The 17222-nt window shown below is 42.3% G+C and overlaps 1 protein-coding gene across 1 annotated transcript in view; it reads right to left on the bottom strand.

The window, feature by feature from the left end:
- Positions 1-4208: 4208 nt before the first annotated feature.
- Positions 4209-17222, bottom strand: part of LOC121546132 (sodium-dependent neutral amino acid transporter SLC6A17) — a 39476-nt gene continuing 26462 nt past the window's right edge. Inside the window, 9 exon segments of the mRNA XM_045209330.1 lie at positions 4209-4986; positions 4989-5070; positions 6678-6840; positions 7729-7888; positions 8580-8775; positions 9429-9621; positions 10182-10248; positions 10251-10422; positions 11246-11356. Of these exon segments, the coding sequence (XP_045065265.1) occupies positions 4691-4986; positions 4989-5070; positions 6678-6840; positions 7729-7888; positions 8580-8775; positions 9429-9621; positions 10182-10248; positions 10251-10422; positions 11246-11356 (1440 nt within the window). The 3' untranslated portion in view covers positions 4209-4690.

Raw genomic sequence — 17222 nt, 5'->3', positions numbered from 1 at the left:
CACTAATAATATCTTTACATCATAAATCTACAGACACAATAAGGGTACATTACGTACAAAAATCTGAAATATCTCAAAATATACAATTATTATATACAGCTCAAGTATTCAACTTGTCATTTACTATATAGATATATTCATTGTGGATTGACAGAATGTACATCAACATCTAGAGTAAATATACAGAATAAAGGGGGAGGTTCAGGATTATACAACTTGATGTTAAAATGGTTGCTCTGGTTCCTATGGGCCAGGAGAAAATGTTATCCATGGATCGGTTTTCTTCAAACAGCTAATACAAACTTCCGCTAACTTTAGCCACCACTAGCTAACACACTCAATGGAAGTGAATGGGGCATATAGACTACTTTCAGGGTGAGGAACCATCTAACATCAAGTTGTACAATCCTGAACTTCCCCTTTAAGTACTGTAGTTTAGTTATTGATCAATCACAGAATAAAGCATATTATCACTATTCAATAAATTAATACACTATCACTGTAATTTGAGAGAAATCGAGTTAGTCTACACAGGATTAATTTATTGTACAAGGCAGTAATGAGACAGTGATATACATACAGGCTCTGGAGTTTACATTACATTAAGTAATTTAGGGAATTTAACATCCTTTTAGGAAAATTGTCTAGTAAAGGCCATGGTACCGATTTCAATTCACACCCTTGCTGTTCACACGCTACTCGTTTTGGGTGGAGATCGAATAAATGAACGTGTGGCAGAGGTGTGTCTACAGATACGCGGTATTCTGACCTTGACTTAATTCCCTCATAATTCCACCACCTTTACGTGCGAGGAAACCATGAATAACGACTAGCGAACCTACCGGTTCCAAGTGGAAAAAGCATCTACTAACACCATTCTCCAAGAACTGTAATTTACAACTTGATAAGAGTTATTGATAAGAGCGAGGTATTTGAGTAATCAGTTTGGATAAGGGAATTGTAAATATAAATGACGCTTGTTTTAGATCTATTTAACCATAACACCACTGGAGACAAATGTGAAACCAGTCATATGGCAGCAAACTGAAGCACATATCAACTTTCCCCCAGTGAAGTTCATGAAATGCTGTGTCATTATGCAGAATTTAAATTGTACAGCCTTTGAACTTGCAGGGATGGGCACTCTCGAATGTCCTAATTATAGGCTGCCCCGACTTTCTCTGTTTCCTATTTCTATCATGTTAAATACCACTAGCAGTCTGGACCGTCAGTAGGTCTAATAACAACACATATTCAACTGCCAATTTACTGTTAGTTCCCTTCAGTTGGTATAGCCAACATTATCATTCCATTTAATTACATTGTTTCATTTACCTCCATTTCCTTCCTCTGTAAACGTCATCACGGCCGCGTGGTTGTTGCTGAGGATCATTAGTAACGGTTGATAATATATTTTAAAAAAAAAAGACATGTAAGCTAATTAAAACGTTTTGGAGCGGAGCGCAGACCAAGCCTTAACAGGTTGACCCTGACACAGCGCAATACTTGGCTGTGTCATCACACAGTTCTATGGAGTGCAGGCAATCAGACGAGGGTATATCCTACTACCGTACACTATTCTCCCCTGTTACAATTCTATGTACACTAATCTTCCAACATTACCATGGGGTTGAAGAACTGAACGTGGCAATTTTCAGAATGAATAATTTTTGATTCATCGATATATTTAGTGCCTAAAGGATCTCCAAACCTGTTTTTTTTTAATGATTCATTCTCCCTAACCCTAAAATGTGGCTAAATAATCAGAGTATTTTTAAAACTACCAGTTGGTGATGAAATGAAGACAAATATGCATATATTTAGATGGCTTTCTTTAATTGATCCCTATTTTATGAACCTGTTCTCTCAATGTATTCTAGTCTGTCGACAAAATTCCAATTAAAGGTGCACCGTATTTAAAGGGATGGCTTAAGATAAATGTACTGAAAACTCTATTGATTGAAAACTCCACAAGAAAATCTGTTGGCCAGCAAGTGAGAGGGTTTTCAGTGGTTGAATTACATGTATTCACCGCCCACAAGGGAACCACGCCTGCAAAGCCCGTTATGCAACTTCATAAGGTAAGTTTGAATACCAACTACTGAGAAGTGTGTAGGAAAGGTGTGCGTAGGAAAGGTGTAATTTCCAATGTCTGAATCGGGCCCATGTGCACAAACACCTTCAAGTCTCTCTCCTCCTGGGTAGTGTCAGACCAGACAGATCCTCCTGGGGAGTGTCAGACCAGACAGAGACCACACTTTGGCAGAAGCTGCCTGCATGACATTAAAGTCGGAGTACTGTATGATGGTATCACACTGACTGATCTCTCTCTCTCTCACACACTCTCTCTGTCTCTCTCTCTCTCTCTCTCTCTCTCTCTCTCTCTCTCTCTCTCTCTCTCTCTCTCCCTCCCTCCATCAATAAATCAATAATAGTTCAAGTGATTCTAGCTCTCTAATTGGTCATCCATAATTTACCTGTGGCTGTGATCCAACAAGTAGACCCTAGCAACCTGTGGCTGTGATCCACAAACAGTCCCTAGCAACCTGTGGCTGTGATCCAACAAGCAGTCCCTAGCAACCTGTGGCTGTGATCCACAAACAGTCCCTAGCAACCTGTGGCTGTAATCCAAAAAGCAGTACCTAGCAACCTGTGGCTGTGATCCAACAAGCAGTACCTAGCAACCTGTGGCTGTGATCCAACAAGCAGTCCCTAGCAACCTGTGGCTGTGATCCACAAACAGTCCCTAGCAACCTGTGGCTGTGATCCAACAAGCAGTCCCTAGCAACATGTGGCTGTGATCCAACAAGCAGTCCCTAGCAACCTGGGGCTGTGATCCAACAAGCAGTCCCTAGCAACCTCTGGCTGTGATGCAACAGGTTGACCATAGCCTGTATCAACATTCTGAACCATCAACAGGTTGACCATAGCCTGTAGCAACATTCTGAACCATCAACAGGTTGACCATAGCCTGTATCAACATTATACACCATCAATAGGTTGGCCAAATCCTGTTTCAACATTATAAACCAACCATCTCTGGTCTGGCTGCTAGCAACAGCTCGGATGTATCTCATTCTCAATCGCATCATTTTCCCCCCTTCATCTGCACTGTTTGGAAAATATTTAACCTGATCAGTTCTTTCAGATCAGTGCAATGAAGGAGAGGATGGATTTTTTAGAAAGAGCCACAGTGTGCTCTGTGTGTGTCTCACTGTCTTCTGGGAGGGGCAGGAGACACACAGATACCGTCAGGTACTCCTCTGGTGGCCAACAGTGCCACACTGTGGTTCAAGTCTTCTATTGCAACAACAAAAAAACAACTTTCATTTTGTACACTACAGTATTATAGACTACATAATCCACTCAACTGTCATACAATTATCTCAACCATTAAAATAAAAAGTCAAACTTGACAATTCACATAAATAAATATATTATTAGTGCCATTGATTGATCAGAGTGCTTATCGAAGAAGATGATTAGAGGAATGTACAATAATAATTAACCCTACATTTCCCATTGATCCATTTCTGAACAACGGTCAACAGAAATCCATATATATAATGGCTTGGCACACCTGGGTAGTGTTCAATAGGTCACACCGTAGCAAAACATTTTGCAACGGAAAACTACAATCTGTGCTCAAATTTTAGGTAGTATCTTAGTACACATTCAGGCTGTACCTCCCTGTTTCAATTGTTTTTTTTAACAGTTGGTTTCACTCTGCTTCTAAACATTTTCTCCTTAAATGAACACAACCCGGATTGATAATAGCTGGTTTCACTCTACTTCTAAATGTTTTCTCCCTAATGAGCACAACCCGGCTTGATAACAGCTGGTTTCACTCTGCTTCTAAACGTTTTCTTCCGAATGAACGCAACCCAGCCTGATAACAGTTGGTTTCACTCTGCTTCTAAACGTTTTCTCTCTAATGAACACAACCCGGCTTGATAACAGCTGGTTTCACTCTGCTTCTAAACGTTTTCTCTCTAATGAACACAACCCGGCTTGGTAACAGCTGGTTGACAAAGCGCATCAACGTGCCCTCGTGTGTGTGTGCCCTCCTCCATGACATCACAGGAGGATTCATCACCATGGCACTACGTTGCCGGGGCGGTTGCCAACGTCTGTGACAAGCTTCCCCCTGGGTATCACAGTTCTATTTATAATACTGGGGTCACCTGGGCTGGCTGGGGAGACACGCACATTCACGTATGCACTACGACAAACATACACACACACGCTGCCTGATGATCAAAATGCTAGCTGCTTGGTTTATCTGTGCTCAGATGAATCACCCCCTGCCTGCCTTCTAAGACTGAATTAAAATGGGGGCCTCCTTCTTCCTCTGTGCCTCTGAGTGATGTAGGACGAGGACTGACATCATCATTGGTAGTGGCTCTGCTGGGCTTGTTAGGGCCACGGTTTTGTTTGGATTAGGGGGCGATGTGGGGAGGTTGTTTTAGATTAGAATGAAAGTGTGTTAAGGCTCAGAGATGCTCTATGGTATGGGGAGTGCGGAGGGTTGTGCTTTACATCTAGGTGAACAGTAGAGGGGGGGGGCTGTGCTTTACATCTAGGTGAACAGTAGAGAGAGTGCTCTTTCTCTCTCTCTCTCTCTCTGGAGGGGTTGTGTTGTGTTGTGTTTGATTAGATAGGGTTTCTTGTGCTTCATTCATCAGATCGATCATAGTTCGGACTCTGGCGAATTAATATTCTGATAACCCGTCTTGGTCGGTGTCCCGGTACCATATCCAGCCGTGTTGGTCATCTCCTGGGCTCCGCCGGGCCCCAGGTAGGGGCGGTGAGAGGGCATGGGCGAAGGGTTGGGGCTGGGGCTGGGGGTGCCTTTACTGAGGATGAAGCGGGACTCGTTCTCCTCCTCTAGGCCAGAGAGGTCCTTGGTCATGCCTTTACGGTAGGAGACGGACAGCTTGTTGGAGCCGTCAGAGAGCAGGTTGAAGTGGCGGGCGATGAAGACGCAGGGAGAGGAAGCATGGCGGCGATGATGAGGGAGTAGGCCACGCCCAGAGCCCACGGAGGGTAGGAGAGGAATTTCTCCGATGCCTAGCGGGGGGGGAGAGGGAAGAAACACTGAGATCCAGATCCAGAAATGCTTTTAATGTCCCAATATTGGGCAGTTGAATTCGCAACTGTATAAAAACACAAGGAAGAAGTGTCTACGAGGTACAAACACATGATAAACTGATTGCACAGTGAATACAAAAACATAGATGGAATATACAGTATTCACAACCCTTGACTTTTTCCACATTTTGTTGTGTTATATAAAGTGGGATTAAAATGGATTTAATTGACATTTTTTGTCAACGATCTACACAAAAATACTCTGTAATGTCAAAGTGGAAGAAAACTCTGATAAGTATTCACCCCACTGAGACAATACATGTTAGAAACACCTTTGGCAGCGATTACAGCTGTAAGTCTCCAAGAGCTTTGAACACCTGGATTGTACAACATTTGTCAATTTTCTTTAAAAAAATTACAGCCATTTTCAAGTCTTGCCATAGATTTTCAAGCCAATTTAATTCAAAACTGTAACTAGGCCACTTCAGGAACATTCAATGTCATCTTGGTAAGCAACTCCAGTGTAGATTTGGCCTTGTGTTTTAGGTTATTGTCCTGCTGAAAGGTGAATTTGTCTCCCAGTGTCTGGTGGAAAGCAGACAACCAGGTTTTCCTCTAGGATTTTGCCTACACTCCATTCCGTTGATCTTTTATCCTGAAAAAACTCCCCAGTCCTTAACAATTACACTTTGCTTATCTTTAGTATGTTACTTTTTATTCTAAAAACCTCCCTTGTCCTTGCCGATGACAAGCATACCCCATAACATGATGCAGCCACCACCATGCTTGAAAATATGAAGAGTGGTACTCAGTGATGTGTTGTGTTGGATTTTGACCAAACGTAACATTTTGTATTCATGACAAAAATGCATTTTCTTTGCAAGATTCTTTTGAAGTATTACTTAAGTGCCTTGTTGCAAACAGGATGCATGTTTTGGAATATTTGTATTCTTACTCTCTGGCAACTGATTTAGGAAGTGACTGGGTGTATTGATACACCATCAAAAGCCTAATTAATACCTTCACCATGCTCAAAGGGATATTCAGAGTCCACTTTTTGGTTGTTGTTACACATCTACTAATCAGTGCCCTTCTTTGTGAGGCATTGAAAAACCTCCCATGTCTTTGTGGTTGAATCTGTGCTTGAAATTCACTACTCGATTGAGGGACCTTACAGATAATTGTATGTGTTGGGTACAGAGATGAGGTTGTCATTAAAAAATCATGTTAACCACTATTATTGAATACAGAATGAGTCCATGCATCTTATTATGTGATTTGTTAAGCACATTTTTACTTCTGAACTTATTTAGGCTTGCCATAACAAAGGTGTTGAATACTTACTGACTGAAGACATTCCAACTTTTCATTTTTTATTAATTTAGAAACATTTTAAAGGGCAGGTAAATGCATGTGTGAATACAAAGATGCTTCAAGGAGAACCATGCCGTTCAAAACCCATCCGGCTCGAAGGACCATGAAAACGATTGCCACTTTGTAGTCAGTGGACTCAGAGTGAGGTGCCGGTTAGGTGAGTTGGATGGATTAGTACAAATGCGTTGTAACAGAGGTAAAGATTCACTGACCAGTTCCTCCACCCAGGCGTTGTACCCAGCAGGACTGACGGCCATCTCTATCACAGTGGCCACGATGAGCACGGTGAGACAGGCAGGAGACACGTACTTCCACATATAGAAATAGAAAGAGTAGGGTCTGAAACCCAACATGTCCTCTAGGTCCTGCATGAACCTGAGAGAGAGACACAGAGAGAGGGAAGGAAGGAGAGAGATAGAGAGAGAGAGACAGAGGGAAGGAGAGAGGGAGAGAGAGAGAGGGAGAGAGAGTGAAGGAGAGAGAAAGAGAGAGAGACAGAGGGGAGGAGAGACAGGGAAGGAGAGAGGGAGAGAGAGAGGGAAGGAGAGAGGGAGAGAGAGTGAAGGAGAGAGAAAGAGAGGGAGAGAGAGTGAAGGAGAGAGAAAGGGAGAGACAGAGTGAAGGAGAGAGAAAGAGAGAGACAGAGTGAAGGAGAGAGAAAGAGAGAGAGACAGAGGGAGGGAGGAGAGAGAGAGAGAGAGAGACAGAGTGAAGGAGAGAGAAAGAGAGAGAGACAGAGTGAAGGAGAGAGAAAGAGAGAGACAGAGTGAAGGAGAGAGAAAGAGAGAGAGACAGAGTGAAGGAGAGAGAAAGAGAGAGAGACAGAGGGAAGGAGAGAGAAAGAGAGAGAGAGAGAGAGAGAGAAGGAGAGAGAAAGAGAGAGAGAGACAGAGTGGGAAGAAGGGAGGGAGGGAGATTAAGGTGGGGATGAACAAAAGCGAGTTTTGAACACACTAAAATGTACAAAGCCATTTCTCCTTGGCACTGCTGTAAAGGAATATGTAAGTTCCTTGTGTCACGTTACGCATCCAGTACCTCTTGGTGCCGTAGATCCAGGCCACAGATATATTCTCCAGTATGACCACCACAGTGAGAGTTATGTAACCAGTACCTCTTGGTGCCGTAGATCCAGGCCACAGATATATTCTCCAGTATGACCACCACAGTGAGAGTTATGTAACCAGTACCTCTTGGTGCCGTAGATCCAGGCCACAGATATATTCTCCAGTATGACCACCACAGTGAGAGTTATGTAACCAGTACCTCTTGGTGCCATAGATCCAGGCCACAGATATATTCTCCAGTATGACCACCACAGTGAGCGGCAGGCCGGCGGAGTAGTCATCAAACATGGTTACAAAGTAGTTCCCGGAGCGCTGGACAAACAGCAGGCCGCAGAAGAACGCCACAATGCAACAACCAACTGAGAAGGAAGGAGGAAGAGGAGGAGGAAGAGGAGGAGGAGGAAGAGAAGGAAGGAAGGAGGAAGAGGAGGAGGAGGAAGAGAAGGAAGATGAGGAAGAGGAGGAGGAGGAGGAAGAGGAGGAGGAGGAGGAAGAGAGAATGAGGAGGAAGAGGAGGAAGAGAATGAAGAGGAGGAAGAGGAGGAAGAGGAGGATGAGAGAAGGAGGAGGAAGAGGAGGAAGAGGAGGAAGAGAAAGAGGGAAGGAGGAGGAAGAGGAGGAAGAGGAGGAAGAAAAAAGGAGGAGGAAGTGGAGGAAGAGAGAATGAGGGGGGAAGAGAGAAGGAGGAGGGAAGAGGAGAAAGAGAAGGAAGAGGAGGAAGATGAGGAAGAGGAGGAAGAGGAGAAAGAGAAGGAAGAGGAGGAAGAGGAGGGGAAAACATTAATAATCATACATACAGACCACAGAAGAAGGCTACGATGCAACTGCACACTGAGAGAGGAAGACTAGAGGATAAGCGCGTCTGCTAAATGACTAAAATGTAAATGTAGAGAATAAATATGTCAGGCTGATTATGTGACTACATTTCTGATGCTTACCAATTCAATGTAAGGCATACAACAGTCTCTTTCAACAGCTATTGGCTGATGCCAACAGACCTTTGACTTCTGACTGATAAAGAATAAACCAACCAACCAATAGAAGCCTTACCACAGAGGAACTCCTTGCGTATCTTGGGGAAGGCGTCCAGCACAGGTGTGGTGATCCCTGTCATGGTGCCGATCATGGACCCCAGCCCCAGGTTAATCAGCATGAAGAAGAACATGACGGACCAGAACGGAGAGGCAGGGAAGTGGGTCATGGCCTCAGTGAAGGCAATGAAGGCCAGGCCTGTTCCCTGCACTGCCTGGAGAAAGAGAAAGAGAAAGAGATGTTCTATCGTTGTGTCTTCACTATATTTCACTTCACATAATGAGGCGGCTGTTTTCCATCTAAAAGTGGTTGTAGATGATGTTGGAAGTGCTTTGGGGTGTTGATCAGAGTCTGAAATCTATACTTTATGGGCTAGTCTTCCAGACCGAAAACTGGACTGGAAAAATCAGGACTGGGCTTAATCTCAGTTCTATGGATTTACATGAAAGTTCACAAAAAGTTATATTTTTTTTGTGTGTGTGTGTGTGAAAATGTCACACACAAAAAACGTATTTCCAACTCTAAACCAAATCAGACCAACATAGCGTGTTGAGTTCGTCCTCCAGGACACAGGGCTCCAGACCAACATACCTTGTTGAGTTCGTCCTCCAGTACACAGGGCTCCAGACCAACATACCTCGTTGAGTTCGTCCTCCAGGACACAGGGCTCCAGACCAACATACCTTGTTGAGTTCATCCTCCAGTACACAGGGCTCCAGACCAACATACCTTGTTGAGTTCGTCCTCCAGGACACAGGGCTCCAGAACAACATACCTTGTTGAGTTCGTCCTCCAGGACACAGGACTCCCGACCAACATACCTCGTTGAGTTCGTCCTCCAGGACACAGGGCTCCAGACCAACATACCTTGTTGAGTTCGTCCTCCAGGACACAGGGGTCCAGTCCCAGCTGATCGAAGCTGTCCTCCTTCACAGTCTTGATCACTCCATACATCTCCTGATAGTCAACAGCTGACAGGTGAGAGAAGTTGACATGGGGAGGGATCAGATCATGGCTCAACACACCTGTGTTCAGGTAACCTAGGATCTTCTCAGCATTCCTGTAGAAAGGAGGGGAGAGGAGAGGAGGAAAGGGTGAGTGTTAGTTGTAAGATAGAGATCTCATCTATCTGCGTTCATATAGTAACGGGTAGGAAAGACAGAGGGGGTAAGGTTAGTGCTGAAAGAGATTGACTCTATTTTACAATGACAATATGCTATTGGTTAAGTTATTTGAGTTTGACGAAATTATTAGTTTGGTTGAGTTTTCTGTTGACAAGTGAGATCAGAATTCAAACAAACACAGATTAACGACCGTGCACTGTCATTTACTTTGAAGTGTTTTTCTTGCCTGAGCCAACGTCTGCGGTGTTTACAGAGATCACCATCGTTAGTCCTGCGTTGGATTGAAGCTTTTTTGAATTATGATGCACTGCAAAACATATATAAATTGTCCCATAATGATTCAAATGTACGTGAAGAGGAACTACTGAGTGGACAGCAGATTTACTCCGACGACACCTAATATTAAGTCAGGATTCAAGAGGAAGGACTGGTTATATAGCAGATTAACTCCAGAAGACAGCACAAACAGATCTGGGACCAGGCTAGATATACTCACTCCACAACACATTTCTCGTTCATGATGTTGGCCTTGAACCCCAGCACGGCGAACACCACCAGCGTACCAGGATGGAGGTGATGAAGTTGATGATGGAGACCAGCGCTGCGTCAAAGTGGCAGTTGTTGTCCCGCTTGTTGTAGCTGGAGAAGGCTATGACCCCTCCGAACCCTAACCCCAGGGCGAAGAACACCTGGGTGGCTGCCTCCCTCCATACCTGGGGCTCCAGCATCTTCTCCAACTGGGGGGTTAGAGGTCAGAGGTCAGGGGCAACTATGTAATGTTCCACACAATCATGGCCTCCCCTTTTGCACTTTGCAAGAGGATAAAGTCACAATCTAGTGTGAGTACCTAATTCAGCCTTTAGGGGGAGACAACAACCACATTTTCACATTTTCAGTCTGACATCGCTCTAAGGATCCAGACATCCAGTACAGAGGCATTGAATACATGAATTATGGTTGAGTGTCCTTCAAAGAAAAATGTTTGACTAAAACACTAATCTAATCTAACTATCTAAGGGTGAGGATCAACATTCCTATCCCTGCAAAGAATGTGAGGCAAGAATGAGGAACAAAAGACTGCAGGAAAACCGGACTAGAGCTTGCTCCTTAGAACCCCTCAGAAAAGGCCGAACAAAAAAACTGCCCTGGGACTAGAGTTTCCCTTCAACTTTCACTGCCCTGGGACTAGAGTTTCCCTTCATAGAATCCCGCCCGAGTAAATTTCCCTCTTATCCCGTTCAGACAGACAAACAGACACTGCCATATCAGAAAACCTCTCAGAATGTGAGCTCTGCAACAATGCTCTCTAGTCTGCCTCTAGTCTGTGTGATGACAGCCTCAGCCCTGTGTTTGAGATGGAGTCGGAGATAGGGTTGGATGTTGGATGGCCGTGTTGTACCTTCAGGTACACAACATGCAGACTGAGATAAGCAGGTGAGCTGAATCTGTGGAGCTGTAATTCTCAGTACCACAGATGAAGGATGGTGTGTGTGTGTGTGTACCTTTGGTGTGTGTGTGTGTGTGTGTGTGTGTGTGTACCTTTGGTGTGTGTGTGTGTACCTTTGGGGTGAACATGTGAGCGATGCCGTCAACAGATCCTTTGAGCATCAGGCCTCTGACGAGGAAACAGATCAACACCACGTAGGGGAAGAGAGAGCTGAAGTACATCACCTGATAGGAGAAAACACACACATACACACACACACACACACACACACACACACACACACACACACACAACACACACACACACACACACACACACACACACACACTCACACAACACGCACACACACACAGTCATGAAGTATATCACCTGAGAGGGGCGACAGACAGAGGACTGTACACACTGTTACCATGGACACCACCACACTGTTACCATGGACACCACCACACTGTTACCATGGACACCACCACACTGTTACCATGGACACTACCACACTGTTACCATGGACACCACCACACTGTTACCATGGACACTACCACACTGCCTCAAACTAGTCTGGCCTCACAGTGAAGAAGGACCACATTGTGATGCTTCAAACAGACAGAGACACTCACACAGACACATGCATACACACGTGCACACAGAGGCATGAACGCACAAACACGCACACGCGTATGGTTGCTAAGCTACCGGTAGTTTACTAAAGTTACCGGAAATCTTCAGTGTTTTTGGTAATGAATAGAAACTCTATGGCAATCTATCATAACTTTGGTAATTTATAATAATAGTCCCATGTTTAAATGTTCCTATATAGTGCACTACTTTTGACCATGACCTAGAAAAGGTTGGAGACCCCTGACCCATGACCCCATGACCCCTGCTGTTTCCATGACATAGACTGACCAGGTGAATCCGGGTGAAAGCTATGATCCCTTATTGATGTCACTTGTTAAATCCACTTCAAATCAGTGTAGATGAAGGGGAGGAGACAGGTTAAAGAATGATTTTTAAGCCTTGAGACATGGATTGTGTATGTGTGCCATTCAGAGGGTGAATGGGCAAGACAAAATATTTAAGTGCCTTTGAACTGGGGTATGGTAGTAGGTGACAGGCGCACAGGTTTGTGTCAAGAACTGCAGCGCTGCTGGGTTTTTCACGCTCAACAATTTCCCGTGTGTATCAAGAATGGCCCACCACCCAAAGGACACCCAGCCAACTTGACACAACTGTGGAAGGTGTTCCCTAATGTTTTGTAGGCTCAGTGTACAGGGAGATAAGATGCTATTTGGAATTCAGACAAACGGTGTCAGATCTTGGCAATGTCTCTTATGTATTTCCCTATTTCAAAATGTGGGTTGGATGTTGTGTTGTGATCACGACTCATTGTTTGGACTGAGATGAAAGCACATTGTTAGTCTGAATCCCAAATAATAATCATATACCCTACATAGTCCACTACATTGACCAAGGCTCTGGTCAAAAGTAGTGCACTATATAGGGAATAGGGCAACATTTGGGATTCAGTCATGGAGTCACACTGTGCCTCCTAGACTCTTAATACTAAGCTCATTCATTTTGGATGCTTCATTCCCCATAACATAAAAAAAAACTAAAAATAGTATTGAGCATTTCAATTTTGGAGAATCTCTTATAAAATGGGTCAAAATCATGTATAGTAACCCTAGGTGTAAAATAGTAAATAATGGCTATTTCTCAGAAATGTTTTAAACTGTCAAGAGGAGTGAAACAAGGTTGTCCACTATCGGCATATCTATTTATTGTGGCCATTGAGATGTTAGCTATTAAAATCAGATCCAATAATAATATCAGAGGATTAGAAATCCAGGGCTTAAAAACAAAGGTGTCATTGTACGCTGATGATTCATGTTTTCTTTTAAATCCACAACTTTAATCCCTCCACAGCCTCATAGAGGATCTAGATACATTTTCTAACCTCTCTGGATTACAACCAAATTATGACAAATGTTACTATATTACGTATTGGATCACAAAAATAAAATTTTTACATTACCATGTAGTTTACCAATAAAATGGTCTGATGGTGATGTGGATATACTCGGAATACATATCCCAAAGGAAATAAATGATCTCACTTCAATAAATTTTAATATAAAGTTAGCAAAAATAGATAAGATCTTACTACCATGGAAAGGAAAATACCTGTCAATTTGTGGAAAAATCACCCTGATTAAGTCTTTAGTATTATCCCAGTTTACCTATTTGCTTATGGTCTTGCCTACGCCTAGCGAACAGTTTTTTTAAATTATATGAGAAAAAAATATTCTATTTTATTTGGAACGGCAAGCCAGACAAAATTAAAAGGGCCTATTTATATAATGAATATGAATTCGGAGGACAGAAATTATTAAATATTAAAGCATTAGACCTATCACTAAAAGCTTCAGTCATACAAAAGTTATACTTAAATCCGAACTGGTTCTCAAGCAAATTAGTAAGATTGTCTCACCCAATGTTCAAGAAAGGCCTTTTTCCCTTTATTCAGATTACAACAACTCATTTTCAGTTATTTGAAAAGGAAATCATCTCCCAAATATCACTATTTCTAAAACAAGCCATAGAAAGTTGGTTGCAATTTCAATTTAATCCTCCAGAAACGACAGAACAAATAATGCAACAAATATTGTGGTTAAATTCAAATATACTAATTGACAAAAACCTTTATTTTTTGACAGAATGTTTTAAAAGGTATAATCTTCGTAAATGAGATCATCGGTAGGACTGGTGGAGTTATGTCGCACATGCAGCTAACAAAAACATATGGAAATGTCTGCTCTACCCAAAATTACAACCAAATAATTGCAGCCTTACCGCAAAAGTGGAAGAGGAAAGTGGAAGGGGGAGAAAGTAAGGAACTTGTCTGTCGGCCTTGCATTAAATAACATAATTGGTTAAGGAAAACTGTGATAAATAAAACGTTTCACTTAAGGACCAAAGGATAGACAGCCGTCCCATATAGATTGCAAAATAGTTGGGAAGAGATTTTTGACGTACCGATCCCATGGCATAGTGTTTATGAACTGACACGCAAAACGACACCGGATTCAAAAATTTGAATCTTTCAATTTTAATTATTATATAAAATTCTTGCTACCAATAGAATGTTATTTATATGGGGGATACAATCTTCCCAGCTCTGCAGATTTTGCTGCGAAGAGACAGAATCAATAGATCATTTGTTTTGGTTCTGTCCATTTGTAGCTTGTTTTTGGACACAGGTCCAGGAATGGCTAAAGGATTGCAATATTTACCTGGAGCTAACCTTGCAGATAGCATTACTGGGTGATCTGAAAAGTCATAGTCAATCGATCAATAATATAATAATACTTTTAGCAAAAATGTTTATTTTTAATTCACAATCTGTAGAAGCAATTAGAATAGAAAGGTTCAGAACTTTTGTAAAACATCACAGTACGGTTGAAATATATATGGCAAATAGAAATCCTATATGGATGGTGTTAAGAGATAGATGGGAGGTATTGAATGGAGTTGAAGGATGGGACTAATAACAAATAACAACAAATAATAACAAGATAACTAATAATGTAAGCATACTGTGTCCATAATAAGTATATAGGTTGTATGTTGGGAGCTTTTGGGAAAGAGCACAGTTAGAAAGATATGGCATATAGAAGCAAACCGGACGGACATCATGAAAATGATCGGAGAGGTTGAGAGTAGAAGAAGTTCAGGAGCAAAAATAAAAAATAAAAATAAAAATAGAATGATTGTAAAATTGACTGTGTCCATAAGGTGTAGATAGTAAGTATAGATCGAAGTAGAGGCCTGGGCATTGTTGTTCACTAATTTACTCCAAGTAGGGAAAGGATGGCGGGGTTGAAAAGTAATAAAGGGGAGTATATATATAAAAAACATGGGGGATTGGAAGTGATGCAGACAATTACATTGATAGAAGTTACAATCTATCTGCAATATTAAGCTGATCTACCCCCATAAAAATCAAAATCAAATACAAAAATACAAAAATAGTATTGTTTCGGGCTTTAGCATTTTAGCCTTTCTCACCATAGGCTATGTCACAGTTCAGCCAGTATAAAAATACTCATGAGAATGTATATACTTATACATGAGAGAGGATGTGAATGTCTTCCTACAGTACAGTACTCATAGAAAGTCCATAGGAAAATATCTGTATTTGAAAAAGTGAAACTGATTGGATCTCTTGAGCTTTCGAGAACAATTTCAACAATACCAGTGTTTATTTTTAATGTAACCCCTCCCCCACTGTCTTAGCACAGATAGAGTCATGCTACAACAACATACAGTAGCTGTCGGAAGACAATGCTCCCGACCATACATTTCCAGAGTCATATACAATGCATTGGGAAAGTATTCAGACCCCTTGACTTTTTCAACATTTTATTACGTTCCAGCTTTATTCTAAAATTTTATTAAATAAAAATCAATCTACAAACAATACCCCATAATGACAAAGTGAAAACAGTTTTTTTGAAATGTTTGCTAATTTATAAAAAATAAAAAACAGAAATACCTTATTTACATAAGTATTCAGACGCTTTGCTATGAGACTCGAAATTGAGCTCAGGTACATCCTGTTTCCATTGATCATCCTTTAGATGTTTCTACAACTTGATTGGAGTCCACCTGTGGTAAATTAAACTGATTGGACATGATTTGTTAAGGCACACACCTGTCTATATAAGGTCCCACAGTTGACAGTGCATGTCAGAGCAAAAACCAAGACATGAGGTTGAAGGAATTGCCGTAGAGCCCCGAGACAGGATTGTGTCGAGGCACAGATCTAGGGAATTGTACCAAAAAAATTCTGCAGCATTGAATGTCCGCAAGAACACAGTGGCCTCCATCATTCTTAAATGGAAGAAGTTTGGAACCACCAAGACTCTTCCTAGAGCTGGCCGCCCGGCCAAACTGAGCAATCAGTGGAAAAGGCCCTTGTTAAGGGAGGTGACCAAGAACCTGATGGTCACTCTGAGAGCACCAGAGTTCCTCTGTGGAGATGGGAGAACCTTCCAGAAGGACAACCATCTCTGCAGCACTCCGCCAATCAGGCCTTTATGGTAGAGTGGCCAGACGGAAGCCACTCCTCAGTAAAAGGCACATGACAGCCCACTTGGAGTTTGCCAAAAGGTACTTGCCAAAAGACTCTCAGACCATGAGATACAAGATTCTCTGATCTGATGAAACCAAGATTGAACTCCATGGGCTGAATGCCAAGCCTCAAGTCTCTAGGAAACCTGGGACCATCCGTACAGTGAAGCATGGTGGTGGCAGCATCATGCTTTGGGGATGTTTTTCAGCGGCAGGGACTGGGAGACTAGTCAGGATCAAGGGAAAGATGAACGGAGCAAAGTACAGAGAGATCCTTGATGAAAACCTGCTCCAGAGCACTCACGACCTCAAACTGGGGCAAAGGACCCTAAGCACACAGCCAAAACAATGCAGGAGTGGCTTCGGGACAAGTATCTGAATGTCCTTGAGTGGCCCAGCCAGAGTCCGGACTTGAACCCAATCGAACATCTCTGGAGAGACCTGAAAAAATCTGTGCAGCGACTCTCCCCAGCCAACCTGACAGAGCTTGAGAGGATTTGCAGAGAAGAATGGGAGAAACTCCCCAAATACAGGTGTGCCAAACTTGTAGCGTCATACCCAAGAAGACTCGAGGCTGTAATCGTTGCCGAAGGTGCTTCAAAAATGTACCGAGTAAAGGGTCTGAATACTTATGTAAATGTAATATTTCAGTTTTTTATTTTTAATACATTTGCAAACATTTTTTAAAACCTGTTTTTGCTTTGTCGTTATGGGGTATTGTATGTAGATTGATGAGGGAAAAATGATTTAATCAATTTTAGAAATAAGGCTGTAATGTAACAAAATGTGGAAAAAATCAAGGGGTCTGAATATCTTCCAAATGCACTGTATACAGTGCCTTCAGATAGTGTATATACAGTACATGTATACAGTTGTGGTCAAAAGTTTTGAGAATGACACAAATACTAATTTTCACAAAGTCTGCTGCCTGAGTTTTGATGATGGCAATTTGCATATACT

This window comes from Coregonus clupeaformis, chromosome 30, assembly GCF_020615455.1.
Source record: "Coregonus clupeaformis isolate EN_2021a chromosome 30, ASM2061545v1, whole genome shotgun sequence".
NCBI classification, from domain to species: domain Eukaryota; kingdom Metazoa; phylum Chordata; class Actinopteri; order Salmoniformes; family Salmonidae; genus Coregonus; species Coregonus clupeaformis.
This window is presented reverse-complemented; position numbering and strand designations above follow the sequence as displayed.